This window comes from Cyprinus carpio, chromosome B15, assembly GCF_018340385.1.
Source record: "Cyprinus carpio isolate SPL01 chromosome B15, ASM1834038v1, whole genome shotgun sequence".
NCBI lineage: Eukaryota > Metazoa > Chordata > Actinopteri > Cypriniformes > Cyprinidae > Cyprinus > Cyprinus carpio.
In genome coordinates, this window is record NC_056611.1 from 920,114 (window position 1) to 936,713 (window position 16,600).

General features: G+C 38.5%; 2 protein-coding genes across 2 annotated transcripts; both read right to left on the reverse strand.

Moving 5' to 3' along the window:
• Positions 1-862: 862 nt before the first annotated feature.
• On the reverse strand, positions 863-1,816 carry LOC109090051 (olfactory receptor 52K1-like). The gene has a single exon (XM_019103910.1). The coding sequence runs from the start codon at positions 1,814-1,816 to the stop codon at positions 863-865; it is 954 nt and encodes a 317-aa protein (XP_018959455.1).
• Positions 1,817-9,134: 7,318 nt separating this feature from the next.
• On the reverse strand, positions 9,135-16,252 carry LOC109068789 (olfactory receptor 56A5-like). Its single transcript, XM_019085521.2, has 4 exons — positions 15,997-16,252; positions 15,460-15,571; positions 10,224-10,240; positions 9,135-10,139 (listed from the first exon to the last, which is right to left on the reverse strand). Exons 1-4 carry the CDS (start codon positions 16,250-16,252, stop codon positions 9,241-9,243), a joined length of 1,284 nt encoding a protein of 427 aa, XP_018941066.2. The 3' UTR covers positions 9,135-9,240.
• Positions 16,253-16,600: the final 348 nt, after the last annotated feature.

Sequence of the window (16,600 nt, forward strand, 5' to 3'; positions counted from 1 at the left end):
TTTAAAATGCTCTAGACATGCCCCTGGGCCTGTATCCATTGCGAACATATTTTATTATTAGTCTTAAAATGTCCATAACATAAAATCATTTTTGAGCCACAACACTGTCAACATACCATAGTTGGACTTGTACTGCGCTGCGCTGATTTCTAAAGACTGCTGCAAAGTGGCGGCGACTAGCGTCTTGAGCTCAGACAACGCTAAGAGAGAGCTTACGAATGGTCCAGACCAACCTTACGAAAGTGTGACTTACAGAAGATATACTTAGCGTACGAACGTGTCGGGAATCGTGCCATAACATTAAGAGAGAGGTTAAGGAATAGGTTAAGAACTACTTAGCGATAAGAACGTTTTGGGGAACCGGGCCCTGATTTAATAGCTCAATGGATCCACTTACCACAGTCAGAATGTCACACATGTATTAAAATGCAGTATCCATTTTCATTGTGCAGTTGTTTACAGCATCTATTTTTCCTAAATTTCTTTGTGCTATTTTACTGAATTTAAATCAAATTGCTTATTGTACCACAAAGTGTGACAATACACCTTTGTGCGTCACCGATAAAAACGTGCCTATTTTTTAATATAATAATAATAATAATCATAATAATAATTTATGTAATGTTGATAATATGCAGTACTTTACTAGTTCATGTCAAACTACAAATGACAAATTAGATTTGCATCTGTATTTAGGATCCCATCTCTTTAGTTGTGTTTGTAAAAATAAAGAAATAAACAAAAAACTACAAGAAATCTTACAATTTTTATAACAATCATAACAATAGATTCTTATATTAATTACATGTTCAAAGTACTATCATATTATGTAGTATAGATTAGATCCATTTGTAACAGCCGTTCAATTTTTTAAAGGAAATACATTTGGTTTGTTTATGAACTTAAGAAATGTTTGCCTTATTTCTTTTATTCTCCATCCATAGATTAGTGGGTGTAGACAGCTTGGGAAAAATAAATAGATGATGCTTATAAATATACGGTTATTGGAAGAAATGTTATTTCTTATTCTATATGACAAAAATGAAATCAAAGCAGTTGTCAAACTAATTGACAAGACAATTAAGTGAGTAATGCAGGTGTTAAAGGCCTTCATGTGAACTTTTCCAGATTTCAGAACAGAGATAAACATTACAACATAAGAGACAGTAATGAGAATAAAATCTGCCGCTGCTATAAAGAAAGCAGCCAGAAGTCCTACAATATTATTAAAAGTTATATCTTCACATGCTAACTGAACCAATGCCATGTGCTCACAAAAACAGTGATCAATAACATTTGTTGCACAAAATGTCAGTTTTCCAGCCAGAGAGACCATGGTGACAATCAGGAGTCCATTTCTGATTAATGGTGCAAAAACAAACTTTAGAAAGTTAGGAATTTCCATGTATTTATGATAGTAAAGAGGTTTGCATATCGCAAAGTAACGATCCAGTGCCATCCAAAACAGCAAAGTAATTTGCAGTGCTCCAACAAAATGAATGCCAAACATTTGTATTAAACAACCTGTTAGAGATATCCCACTCCAACTGAATAAAAAACTAAGAAGCATGTTAGGTACAAAAAATATAGGCATAATCAAGTCAACACCTGCCATAACACCTATTAGAATATACATGGGAGAGTGCAGAGATTTTTGAGTTTTGATCAAAAACATAAGAATAGAATTTCCTGTGATAGCCAATAAAAACATCAGAAAGAAAGGGATAAATAAAAAAGGCCTCCATTCTCCTAGACTGTAGAAACCATTTAACCTGAACTCGCTGAATGAGAGATTTTGTGCAGAAAGATGCTTCATGTTAAAACCTTTGTACACAGTGTATTGTTCACCAAATGAACCTGATGAAAATAAAAAGAGACATAAGCAGGTTTCACTACAGTCATATAATTAATACTGTACCAACAAATGTAAACTCTGTAGTGTGAAGCTTAATCATTTTCTGCACTGCTAATGGCAATAATAATAATAATAATCATCATCATCATCATCCACAGAACTTTACCTTTTTTGTTTTTGATTGTTATGTTGTTATGAATTTGAATAAGAAAACTCTGGCCCTTCAGCAAGTCCAATGAATGACTCACAACGTGACTAACATAACATTAATATATAACTAAGTAAAGTATTAAATCAACCCACATTGTACTCCCCCATTACACTGCTGAACATTTAAATGAAAGATTGACATATATCATGGTCTCTAAATACAAAGTGTTTTGTTCCCATGAGTCTGTGTGTTACTCCCACAGAGAAATTGAGCTTATCTCCTTTTTGCTGTATCATAGGACTGCAGTTTCTGTTTCTGTAACCTAAAGCCCTTTTCGCACGGGATTAGTATTACCTGGTGACCTCCAGTCATTTGTAAAAATTGCGGAGGTGGTCTGTGATCTTAATCCCGTGCAAATTGGTCATGTCTGTAATTTGTAAAATAAAAATTCCCCCGCAAAAGACCTACCATATTTCTCCGAAAACCGAGGTCCTATGATAATATTAGTCCCGTGCAAATCGACATCTCTTTGATTTTGGTTGGATTTGGCAGGTTGTATATCATTTTTCGAGGTTTTTATTTCCTGTGCGCCTTTTTATCCATCTTCCGCGAAGAATGGAGCTGCGTTGGAGTGTTTAATAATATTTTGGGTGCTGTCATATCACTACACCATACAATTTAAAGAAAGAGAAAGCTGAAAAAGTTTTAATGTGTTACAAATAAATCAAGAATAAAGCTTGAGATATTATTTTAACCTGGTGGAATGTAAATGACACAGCACAAGAAACTATATTAATTTTTTTTTTTTAAATGTTTTTAAAATCCATCTGGACCATAGAACGGGACTCTCAAAGCCTTGACATCCGGGTATCCGGGAGATAAGTCAGTAAATTTGAGTAAAATCACAGGGTTCGCTTATCCCGTGCGAATGCACCTCACAAAATTCAGATGGGGTGGGGGGGCGTGGGGGTCCCTAGATAATACTAATCCCGTGCGAATAGGGCTTATGACACAGGCTTTTTTCTGTTTCTGTCTATTATTAATGTCATTTTCCAGAAAGTATTGACTGGACTGGTTAATGTGTCAATGGTAATGAGTAGGATCATATAGAATAACACTGAATTTCTGTACTATTTTTGAGAGGGGAAAAAAGGGCTGAATGAGTTAGACTTTTTCCAAAACAATAAATACAGTTCTCTACATTAGACTAAAACTAACAGCTCTTGTGTTTAATGCTGCTATTTAAATGCCACACTTATTTACTGATTACTTACACCCATTGATTATGTGTGAAAAAACCTTTTCCTAATTTGATAATTTGAGAGTAAGAGGAGGATGAGGAAGAGGCAAGTGGGAAGAGGACAACGAGTGCAACAAGGAAGAGGATAGAGGATAAAAATCACAGATACTGTACTGTGTACACAGTATGGCGTACTGAAATAAATTGTGCAGCCTCACCATTTACATCTTGCAGAATTGCTAGATGACCATTCACTGTATGAAATAAAATGGTTGTTTAAAGCAGAGCTGGAACAACACATGTAAATATGGTCATAGCAATCAACAGCATAAACTTTATGAAAACCACAACAACACAATCACTGAGAACATAATATTCAGAAACAAAAATGGGGTGAGTTTAACCAGACTTAGCCTACTACTGTTAAACCATCAGATTTGTATGAAGCAACTCAGTTACCATTTGAACAAAAATCTGTCTGAGTAAAAGAACTGCACTATGAATATGTAAAGGTAAGCTATACTGTGTCACTAGTACAGTCTATTGTGCTACATTAGCCGCGTTTCCACTGTTGGGCTTAAAGCGGGCGAGCTAGTGCGTGCCAGGGCCAGTCGCGTTTCCACTGTCACTTCCGGGGCTTGATCGTCCCTCGTCGTGGCTTCCTCGAGGCCAACGGCCAAGGTTTTTTGGCCCGACAAAAACCTTGGGCCAAAGCGGGCCAGCTGGGGCTAGAGGAGTGGTTATTTGCATCTGGAGAGTGTCAGCGCCATTCATTTCAGAATGATTACCGCTATAACATCAACATTAAAAACTTTTAAAAAATAAGCTGAGCTCAAAACTCACTTTCAGTCAGCAGCGAGTGTTTGAAATAACGCGATCCGATGTGGATTATAATCATCATAAAAGGCAGAAATATTTATAAGCGATGTAAAGACTATGCACGCTAAACATTAACGTTACCATACTAAACATGGTAAATGCAACCACTTGGAGAAATCAGACGTCAGCTTCTTATTCTCTATCGCAATTGTGTATTTATTTAGTAACATATTTTATCTGTCATAAGTCTCGTCTCGAGAGTTTAGCTCCGCCTAGCATGTCATCAAAATATAATAATGATTTTTGTTCAGGAGCTTTTATAAAAATAGAGTTATTATCATTCATTCTAAATGTGACGTATATAGGCTGTGGCTACAAATAAACAGAAACAGTCTCACTGAATAAGCAGGCTATTTTCATAAGCGTTAAAAATAAATAAAGTAGAAATACATTTATTTCTGTGTGATTAATTTTGAGTCCTGATAAATTGATTCATTATGCTCAATGTATCACTTATAGTAAAGCATTGATGCTTTTGAATTTGAATATTTAACAAAGCATGCAAACAAAAGACCGCTGTTATTGTGTTCATTTTGTGATCGCGCTAGTTCCAGTGACTTATTTCTCATTAGTTTTCTGATAACTTCTCTTTGTTAGTGAAATGATTGGATTGCATGACATTGTTCCAGAGAGGCGTGTAAAGGGCAGGTTTTAGTGAAGCGCAGCGGAGCTTCTGGCCCGACGGTGGAAACGCAGCGCTATTCTGGCCTCGTGCTATTGGCCCGAGGCTATTAGCCCCGCCTGGCCCGTTTTAAGCCCTGGCTCGCACTGGCCCGACAGTGGAAATGCGGCTATTGACTGGTCTAAGTGTGTTCATACCGTCATACAATAATGTTTTGTTCTGTTTCAGAGAGTTATGGAACTATTTTATCTATGTGGATGAGGTTCGCTTTCACTTAACCAAAACAAGACGTAGGGGAAACAACTCTGTGCCATTTCCAACGTTCCAGGACAGCGTGGTGGCAACATCACAATGTGTGCAGCCATTGGTCAGAATGGTGTCCTTCATCATCTTGCAACTCTTGGTCCTTACAATGCTACCCACATTATCACCTTTCTTTTTACCCTGCATAATATGCTTATTCCCAGTGACCCTAGGAATGAACCAGAGCAGTCAAGGCTTGTTATCATCTGGTCCACAACTGGTTCATCAACCATCCACAAGTTTTAATGCTCAGCCTGCCTCTATATTCTTCATTTCTGAACCCCGTCGAAGAGTTCTTATCAGCATGGTATTGAATTTTATAGGTTGAAAGTTATAGGATCACTAGCCCCACCAACGCATACCCCATTCTTGACATGCGATGGAGTAGGCCTGTGTAGTGGCCAGACCCAAATAGGAGACATGATGCACATGATGTATTATTTTGTCCATCCTCAAATCAAAACCCAATAAAAATTGTGTTTTGAGAATGAAATGATGTCCACCCTCTTATTTATTTATTGATTTTTTTACAGAGAAAATGTGTACCGAATACTGAATATGTATAACTATATTGTAAGGAGTGAAATTATTTCCTTATGAAATGAATTCTTTGTGAAGCCAGACTTTCAGGAACTCTCGCAATGCAAATGCAAATGCAACAAGACAATGGGCTTTGATCTCCTCGTGGAGTCATACAAACAGATAGGAAGATCTGGAAGAAAGACCATTTGCTCTTTGGTACCTTCACCCATCCTTCCCCCTAGGGCACATGGTCCAGGCAACTAAAAGTTGTTACGCTCACATAAAACATTTACTATATCTTCAGGATTCATGATTGTAAACTTTTCATGTTTGGTATCATTTTAAAGGTCTTTGTGCAATTGGTAAATGGTCTCAATTTCACAGTAGTCACTTGTATTATAAGAGAGATTGAAAACTTTTGTAGAATTGTGTTCTGCTGTGAAGCGGGTGTGTCCCCCTTTAGGGGTCTTTGAGAATGTTTATCTCCAGCCAGGTGTGACCCTGATGTGATCACTGGAACCTAAAGAACCAAAAGGTCTTTTATGTTTTTACAACTGATTTGAAGATTTCTTTGTTGTCTGGTCTGAGTATTTAAGGGAAATTACAAAACACTACTGCGTGATTCTGTAGCCAGAAAGCCCGTAGTGTGGAGTGTATTTCATATGTTCCATACTATGTATCTTCCTGAAGTCAGGTATACTATTATTTATTCAAAAATTTAATTGTGTTAAACACATTGTGCCTACAGAGCACACTGTATAGTTTATTCTCTAAAATACCTGAGTGCTTTGCTATGCATTTTAGACCATGTGTCTTAAATTAGGATAACTGTTACATGTGTGACTATGTTAAATTTGTGTGCCTCCTGCATGGATCACTTGGCCGTTCCCAATATGGCTACAGTGTCTTTGTGCAGAAGCAAAGTTGCAACACAACTACAATGTGATTTACAATTACACTATCCTTTCTAAATTGGCTTCTAATTATTTTCATTATGTAATTGGCATGATACAATTTTACCTGACTGATAATAAATTGTTATATTTGATTTATTCTGCATTATTCTTAATTCATTATTACTAGTAGATTAAAGCGAAGGTATTACCTCAAATCTGTGCTCAGGATAGTTCATACGAAAGGTTTAATAGATGGAGCATGGGGCACATCAATTGACTCCATTTCGATTTCTGACTATCACTGTCTTAAATAAGTTGCAGTTTTCGTAAATATATAAAAACCTATGCTTTTTGTACGAGTAAGCAGGGCGCGACCGACTTAAAGGTAGATATTTACCCTGCATCCAATGTTTAAGATCAGAACTGATGAGTTTGTGTCCGGGAAGAGCATTCAATCGGCCGAAATGTTACTTCTAAAGCGATACCGGGTCTGCAGTGAACGAATAATTGAAAGTATGGGATTTTCAGAATACTCAAATATCTAAATAAATAAACAATTGATATCTGTGATCAGCTTTTGATAGAAATATTGCCCAAATTTATTGATCACATAAAATTGGAGTCAGATTAAACACGCAGCTAGACTAAAATTCAAACTAAATCCTGATAAATTCAGAAGCGCAAATAAAAGACCGAATATGCATTAAACCTTTGACCAGGCCACTGGATTCCGCTTTTTGGGCTAGCGGGTGGATCCTTACAATATGCTGTATATACAGTATTAATGCACATAATTGTACATGTGAGCGCTCTGACAAACTGCAGTGTGCACTCCATTGCACACTGACCAAGCAAAATACATAAGATACAGTAGTAGTGTTTTACATTTGTCATATACGTGCAATTTGGAGTGTATATGGCTAACCATTTGATGTTTGTGTGTAGAGTTACTTTTACTGCCAAAAAAAAAAAAAAAAAAAAAAGAGTATAAAGAGTTTTTTGTGAGTGTTTGCTTTTGCAAGAGATATGTAATGTTTTGCATCTTGTGTGCATGTTTTGTCAAGTCAAGTCACCTTTATTTATATAGCGCTTTAAACAAAACACGCCATTCTTTTAACGATGTAGCAAGTACATCGGGTGTTATGGGAAGTGTTCCCGGTTCCGGTTTACCTAATTAATGCAGCCTAAAAATCCTTTAACGGATTTGGATATTAGAAGCGTATTAGTGCGTTATGTGTAAGCCAGGTTAAAGAGATTTTAAAATCTATATGATGTTTAATAGGGAGCCAGTGCAGTGTTGACAGAACCGGGTTAAAATGGTCATACTCCGTGGTTCTAGTAACAACTCTAGCTGCTGCATTTTGGACCAGCTGGAGTTTGTTTATTAAGCGTGCAGAACAACCACCCAAATAAAGCATTACAATAATCTAACTTTTTTCTCTCTCTCTATTTTGGACAGAACAGCATTTTTGTTATTCTGTGAGCTCACCTTTAAAACTTAATAACCTAAATTTATAAACCGAGTACACAGTAGCATTACTTTCAGCATTTTATGTAGGCTAGTATTCCTTATAGACATGCTCCATCATGTGGACAAGATTACACTATTGCATTAACCAAAAAAAAAAAAAAAAAAAAAAGGCTAATGAAGCTTTGGTCTGCATATCTATATATTAATTTTCATATTTATGTAAATATCTTATACCTTCAGTCAGAGCAAAATTAATTTTTGAAACAAAACATTAAATGAATCTCAGTTATGGTAGTGAATAAGGTAACATTAGAGTCAATAATGCATTATTTAGTTTATTATGTGCTATCAGTGAGAATTAAAAGCTGATGTAGGCTACTGAATTTTAAAGCATAATTTAAACACATAATACAAAGAGAAAGAGTAAGAACACATTTGCTAAAAAACTGAAATAAAGTCTGTGTCTCTTTCAAAAATCTCTGTTTTTACCATGTTGATGAAAAGAACCACCCAACCCAAAGATAACACTAGATGGTGACAAATCACCACTAATCAGGATGTATGTTTCATAAATATTATTGAGATGTAGGAGATTTGAATAAATGAGTGCTGATCATGTAATCATACAAAATGTGCCTTTTTTATTTTCTTCTGAAATATATTAAAATAATAGTGTCACAGTACTAAACGGACAGGTAAAGCTACTGTATGGCTTGACCATATTAGCACAAAGTAATGGTAGAATTAATTTTCTAGGCCACTATTAGTACATTTTACAGTCTACACAAGCGAAAATAGATTTATATGCTAAACCAATTAAATAAGCTTGCAGTGGGGTCAAAAATCTGAGATCACAATTTAATGTTTTGAACACATTACATTTTTTTCCCCCTTTAAACTTGGAAAAAGCATATCCAGTATGTGAACTCCACTGTAATACTAAGATCAGATGTTCTTCATTCAACTGAGGCAAAATAACATTCTCAAATCATGCTGGGCAACATATCATTAGGTTTTGTGTCCATGTCAGCTTGAGTCCTGCTGTCATTTAACCAAATGGACACATGCTAAAGCTTTTCCTTCAGACTGTTATGATGATAATATAATCAGTAATGGAAAGAAAAAGAAGACAAATAAGAAGAAAAAGAAGAAGAATACATATTAGAATAATTTGCACATGTTGCACTGTGGGCTCTGTATACAGTCTGAAAGTAGACAAAACATTGTACAGGAGTATTTGCTTTTAATTATGCCCTTGGTTGTCCATAGGTTTACATAGAACTGTTTATAAAACAAGTATATTACAGAGATCCTGAAATTGCAAATATTTTAGGTACTTTTAGTTTTGAAGTATAATAACAGTTTGTTGATGCATACAATCTCTGTGTTATTTTAAATGTACATTTTCTGATCTCTTTGGTTCTAACACCATATATTACTGGATGCAAAAGTGGTGGCAATAGTGTTACTTGGAATGATATAAAAACATTCATCTCGATAGGCATAATCACAGTCAGTCTGTTATATATAACAGAAAAAAATGTGGCAATTGAAAAGTTAATGAAGATTATCAAATGAGGAATGCAAGTTCCAAGTGCCTTGCTTTGACTATTTTCTGACACCTTTAAACTAACAGAAAGTATTTTAACATAAGACAGCACAATTAGAAATGTAGGGAGCACGGATAAACAAACTATTATAAGCAAACCATACACATTGCTTAAAAGGCTGAAGCTACTTGTACTACATGATATGTTAATGACTGAAAGATTATCACAAAATAGTTTGTTAAGAGTATGGCTGCATAAGGGAATTCTTGATGTCAAATATATTTGACCAGCTACTGAGAAAACAGGAATTAAGTTGCTTATCATTAGCCAACTTTTAATTTTACTAGGATTCATGATATTATGGTACTGTAATGGCTTACAAATGGATATATACCTATCATAGGCCATTACTGTTAAAGTAAAGTAAGTGCAAACAGTGTAAATACTAAGCAAATAGACTTGAAGAAGACACCCCTCATATGAACTAGTGTGCAAATCAGTTAGGAGATTTGAAAGCACTTTTGGCCAAACTGCACTGCTTCCGAGCAGTCCACTGCATAACAGGTTAAACAAAAATATATACATTGGTTTATGGAGACTCGATTCTAAGTATATAACAAGCATTATGAATATGTTTGCTAAGGTTGAAACTGAGTAAACAAAAAAAATAAAAATGGTCAATACATATTTCCGTGGGCCCAGTGAGTCATAGGTTGAAAATACCAGATCAAAACCAATAGACTTGTTCATCCTTCAGGATGGAAAGACAAATATAGAACATGAAAACAGTGTATTAATGAATTAACATCATAACAAAGTATTATTATTAAAGAACATATAATAATAATGAATATAATAAATGAAAAAATATTACAAAGTATTAGTGTCAATTTAAATGGTTGTTACACTAACTTTAAATACATCTCTGCAAACCTTGTGTAACATGCAGGATTTGCAAATATAATACTCAGCAAAAAATCCATCAACTTGTACCTTGTTGCTAATGCAAATCAGCCTTCATGTGCATTGCAAAAGATTGTGGCTGGGTTGTTTTATAAAGCCCTTCTGCTGCTAGGGTGGAGATGAGCTCAACAGATTTTCAAGTGATTTCTTTAGGGAGCAAATTTCCTTCACATATCTTGACCACTGAATTGCATTGGCTTGTAGAAATAAATAACTTTACGAGACATTCCCTTTACAGAGCATACTTTATGCAGGAAGGCTAGAAGTCACTCAAACATTGCCATAGAGCTATGGTTGGCAAGTGAGTTTGGCATCCAGGCTAAAAAAAAAAAAAAAACCGCCACTAGATTGCGGGCCAGAACATAGTCAAAGGATAATTTAAGAAATTAATTGATGAGAAATGCAACTAGAATTGCCTGTGACAGACTGTTCCAGTGTCTTTTGTAATTGGTAGTGAGCTGCCTTTGTTAAATCCTGTAAGAGGACAGTCATTAACAAAAATCCACATTTGTGTGGCGGTGTCCGGCAGAGTGTGAGCGGATTGAAGCGTCAACACTTTCCCCTCCGCGCTCTGAGCATTTAATAATCAATCCACTCCGGGTTCACCATTTCCCGCTCCACTCCTCGTAGAAACACTGCTCTGCCTTCACCCTTCACTCCGTGGCTAAAGTATTTCAGTATGTTTGAAATATCATAGTTCTGTTCATAACATATTAAAAAATAAAACAAATAAAATAACAGGGGAGTTTAAAAGTGGCTTATTGGAACACTAGTGTGCAAACTTTTTTCCTACGACATAACATGGTTGTCAGCATTAAAAGGTATAATTGCTGCTTTTTGCAGTGCAAATTTTGTTTGTGATGAAAATAACTAGGTTTTCATCAGTTATTTGACCTATGGATCAATGCATTTCTTACAGATTTCTGCTCATTCAAAATCAGATACAGATGAAGTAGCACTGTAAGATTACATTTGGTTGAATGCATTATTGAGAGAGTGATTGCGTGTTATAGTACTGGTTTAAATCATGTTTTCAGCTGAAAATATTCAGTAGCATATCTAGAAGTAACAAACAAATTCCTTGAGAACTATAACTTCCCGCTCTTGTCCAGTGCCATCATCATAGCTACACATTCTTTCTGATTTGAGTGATCCATCAAAGGGTCCACTTATATTTGTGTGCACTCATATTATCAACAAAACTTTGTGCTTTTATAAGACAAAGAACACAAAAATGATGCACTTTCTGCCGTCTCATCTTTAACAGGAGTTCAAAAATGAACAAAACCTCAGTGAATACATGCCACACAGACATGATAAATATATCTATAGAAAGTTTTAAATTACTACTTATGCAATTACTATGCAGAACTGTTCAGCTGTGCTGACGGCACGACAATAAACACCATCGAGCCGCTCTTGACAGTCACGGCAGCACGGTCTCGTGTTGTTTCTACCAGTTTGGCAATTTATTTTCATCACTAATTGATGGATGTAAAATATAAAAATATGGAGAAGCCTAAAACAGGCCCTCGTCTGAACTTATGACGTAAAAACTGGTCCGAAGCCCGGCCTGAGGGGAGTAAAAAAGTCGGGCTCCATCGGGCGCAGGCTGAAATGCAGGGCTCTACCAGATGTGACGACATGTTTCTGATCTACATTTAGCATTATTAATCTGTAGGTGTGGGAACATTTTAAAAGAATCATGTTATTATAATTGGGGTAATTGTTGTTAGATGGCTAGGATAGAACTTAAATGCATAAGTTTTTATTTATTATCTTTGAAGTTGAGAGTGTTTTTTTTTTTAAGGAAATAAGAAAATTCATAATGTTTTCAAATAAATTCATTTAGAATATTTATTTAATTGAACATGTGGACAATTGGCCTCTATTAGATTAATAGAAAGTTAGCCCTGCCTAAATTGGCAATACCAAGAGAGACTGGGAGAGAATGTTCTTTGGTCAGAAAGAAATGGCTGGTGAATCAGCTCCTGATGCAGACATTAGTTTGGTGCTCCTGAAAAAGAAGAGAAAAATAAGATTAAACAAGTGTAACTTACAGTTGTATCAGAGAAATAATAGAGATTTTGAGATAGAAGTGCAGATTGAATTGCAGATTGCAGATCATCAATCAGTGATTACAAGTGGATGTTTGCATGAACGCTACAAAGAGTTTTTTCCTTTCTTGAGTCATTTGAATTATCTTGATAAGTGAACTGAATTCTCAATTACTGATTTTTTTTTTTTTTTGAATGTTGGGTAAATGGTGTTCAAATATTAAATGCTGTAGTATTATATACATGTTGAATGTTAAAGACATATAAAAAAATAAATGTTCTGTTTAAAACTGTAAGAATATTATGTGAATGTGCCAAATAACTTGAGGTTGAAAGGTACTTTTGAAAAGTTTATGAGTGTTATTTTAATTGTTACATCATGTAATTGAGCTATGAGCTAATTGCTAATTGTGGGCAGAACGTATTATGGGCAGATGAGGCCTAAACACGTCACTCGGAAATGTTATTCAATCATTTATGCAGTTTCAATGTGTTAATATTAAAATAAATATCTAGTGTTTTAATGATGTATACCTTTACCAAAAAGAAGTATACTTCATAGCTTTATAGCAGCCATATCACCCTGCAGCCCAAGGTTGGTTGCCTACTGAAGCTAAGCAGGGTTAAGCCTGGTCAGTATCTGGATGAGAGACCTCCAGTGGTTTTGACCACGGTGGACCGGTTCTCGAAGGCAACTATTTCATTCCTCTGCCTAAATTACCATCTGCCAGAGAAACAGCGGTTGCTGTCATTGACCACGTTTTTCACATACATGGCCTCCCGATGGACGTGGTGTCTGACAGGGGGCCTCATTTTGTTTCCTAATTTTGGATAGAGTTTTGTAAATTGTTGGGGGCGGCTGTTTGTCTTTCTTCTGGGTTTCATCCCCAGAGTAATGGTCAGACGGAGAGCGCCAACCAAGGTTTAGAACGAAGGTTGCGATGTTTGGCTTCTCAGAACCCCTTCTCTTGGAGCCAGCAGCTCTCATGGGTTGAGTACGCACATAACTCGTTACCAGTCTCAGCTACGGACCTATTGCCATTTGAGTGTAGTTTAAGGTACCAGCCACCACTTTTTCAGAGTATGGAGTCTGAAGTCACAGTCCCCTCTGCCCACGCATTTGTCCAGAGGTGCCGACGCACCTGGACCAGGGCCAGATTGACCCTTCTCCAGGTGGGGGCGCGCACCAAGGTTCACAACAATCGCCACCGGTAGAAGCCTCCCGTCTTCATCATGGATCAAAAAGTGTGGGTTTCATCTAAGAATATCCCTCTCCGATCCATCATTAATAAGCTTGCTCCCAAATTTAGTGGTCCATTTATTGTCACCAAGATAATTAGTCCGGTGGCAGTCAGCCTCAAACTCCCTCTGGCGTACAGGAGAATTCATCCTGTGTTTCATGTATCCAAATTAAAGCCTGTTTTTCATTCACCCATTAATCCACCTGTCCCGGTACACAACCACCCCCCACCCCACCCCCCGCCGCATTTCGTAGATAGGGAACCAGCTTATTCACTAAAACGTATTCTGGCCTCGAGGCCTATTTAGCTCCCGCACTTGGATCACTGGGACACTGTACTGACAAAAAGCTCCGCCTTTCGAAAAAAAACATTAAACCGAGGTCCTGACTCTCTGTGATCTTTAAAAATCCCAGGATGTCTTTTGAAAACGAGTAGGGATGTAACCCCACCACTCTGGCCTAATTTGCCCATTGGCCTCTGACCATTATAGCCTCCTAAGCATCCCCATATTTGCTGATTGGCTTCATCACTCTCTGTCCTCTCCACCAATAAGATGGTGTGTGGTGGATGTTCTGGCGCAATATGGCTGCCATCGCATCATCCAGGTGGATGCTGCACACTGGTAGTGGTTGAGGAGATCCCCCTTCTATGTAAAGTGCTTTGAATGCCCAGAAAAGTGCCATATAAACGTAAGGAATTATTATTATTATTATTATTATTATTATTATTAATTATTATTTTATTAAATATACTTAAGTAGACTTCAAGTATATTTTTAAGTATACTTTATGGAGTAAGTATACAAATATCATTGTACTAGTAGTATACATGATAAGTGTACTATTTCAATAAAATTGGTCCAAATTATAGAACTTAATTCTAAATTTCTTTATTTATTTAAGTATAACTTTACTTAATTTGTGTCACAATTATGGACTTCTGTTCTAACTGAGTTTCCTTATTTGGTCATGTTCCTTTTCTTGTTTAGTTAATTAATTAGCCCCACACCTGTTTCTGTTTCCCACTGAATACGTTCACTATTTAAAGTCTGTGTTCTCCTTTATTCCTTTGTCCGCTATAAATCTTTGATGTTGGAGGATTTGGATTTGGATTTGTATTTGTGTTTGTGTTTGGTTGTGCCGTTTCTCCTCTGTAGATAATTAAAATAACTATTTTGATATCTCCTTCGTCGTGCACTTGTATTTACACACCAACACGTGTGACAGAATAGCGGAGCTAAAAAGTGAAAAAGTTTATCGGCGTTTTTCTTTCTTTTCTTGTTTTGTTTTTACCCCCTCCCGGAATGGCAATCCCAGCAGTCCTACTCCTGTGCCTGGAGCAACAGAACTGTTCGCTGGAGGACCATACCGGGGACTTTTTCGATCTGGCATGCCTTACGGACATCCCAGACAGCTCGCTCTGTGCATTCTATTGCGCCGGCCTGAGCGAGCGGTATAAGGCACGCCTACCAGCGAACGGTCCCAAAGAGGATTTCGCCACTTGTCGAGTGGGTGCTGGAGAATAACAGATCACCGTTCACCGTCTGTCCCGCTGAGGAGGATATCTCCAGCCCCACTCCTGAACCAGAGACCAGCCAGCTGTCATCCCGCTGCACAGAGCAAGTGTCAGAGCCCGCCGCAGAGCCAGAGCCAGATATGATTACAGAGCCAATCGTCGCCCCGGAGCTAGGACTCAAGAGCGCGACTGACCAGGTGTGTGAGCCGGCAACACCGTGCATCGTGGGAGTACTGGTGGAGATCGAGGGCTTGGAGGGAGGCCCTGCCCACACTCCTGCTGCTGAGGGTGAGATGCCACTGGTCACTGGACCATATACAGATGAACTTATGGACATTTTTGAAATGGATTTAATAGACTGGTTTGGGGAGGTAACTCCTAGACCTCCTATGTCTCCGCTGGTTCTACCCAGCCCTGAATCTCCTGTGTCTCTGCTGGTTCTGCCCAGCCCTGAATCTCCTGTATCTCCGCTGGTTCCGTCCAGCTCAAGTCCTCATGTGTTCCCTCCCAGCCTCCCTCTCCCACCTCCTCCTAAACCAGCCAGTTCCTCAGCTCCATCTCCGCTGGTGCCTGTCAGTCCCTCAGCTCACCCTCAGTCAGCGCCATCTGGGTGCTCTGATCCACCTCAGGATTTCCAGTCTCCGGCTCCGCCTTGGCTCTTAGCTCCCTCGTCTCCACCATAGCCCGTCATCCCACCAGCTCCACTGGTTCCCTCATCCCTCCGGCTCCACCTTGTCGATGACCATCCACCACCTCGGGACTCCACTCCTCTGACTTCGCCTTATCACTACATCCCACCAGCTCTTTCAGGCTCCTCCTTCCCTCCAGCTCCACCTCCATCCTCAGTCCCCCCGGCTCCACAGCAGTCTTCCGGAGCCCCGCCTCCGCCTCGGTCGCCTGAGCCTTCTGCTCCGCCTTGGCCCACCGGATCTTTGGTGTCACCCTGGGTCTGCAGCTGCTCTGCTCCATCCTGGGCTCCTCATCCATCGGCTCTGTCTCCGTCAGTTGCCCCCCTGGTGTTGTCGGCTCCTTCTCCACCATGGCTCCTCCTACCGTCGACTCCACCATGGGCCACTATCCTGGCTGGCCTCTGGAGTTCCATCTGGCTCCTCCTGCTCTGGGCTCCTCCCCGGCTCCTCCCTCCATCCACTCCACCCTGGTACTATGGTCTATGCTCCCTCTCCATTGCCTGCCCCTTGCCTGCCCCATGCCCACCTCCTGAACCCCCACCCTCCCTCCTCTGGACTATTTCTGTCGGTGCGGGGACGCACTGTTCCGGGAGGGGGTGAACTATCACAATTATGGACTTCTGTTCTTACTGAGTTTCCTTATTTG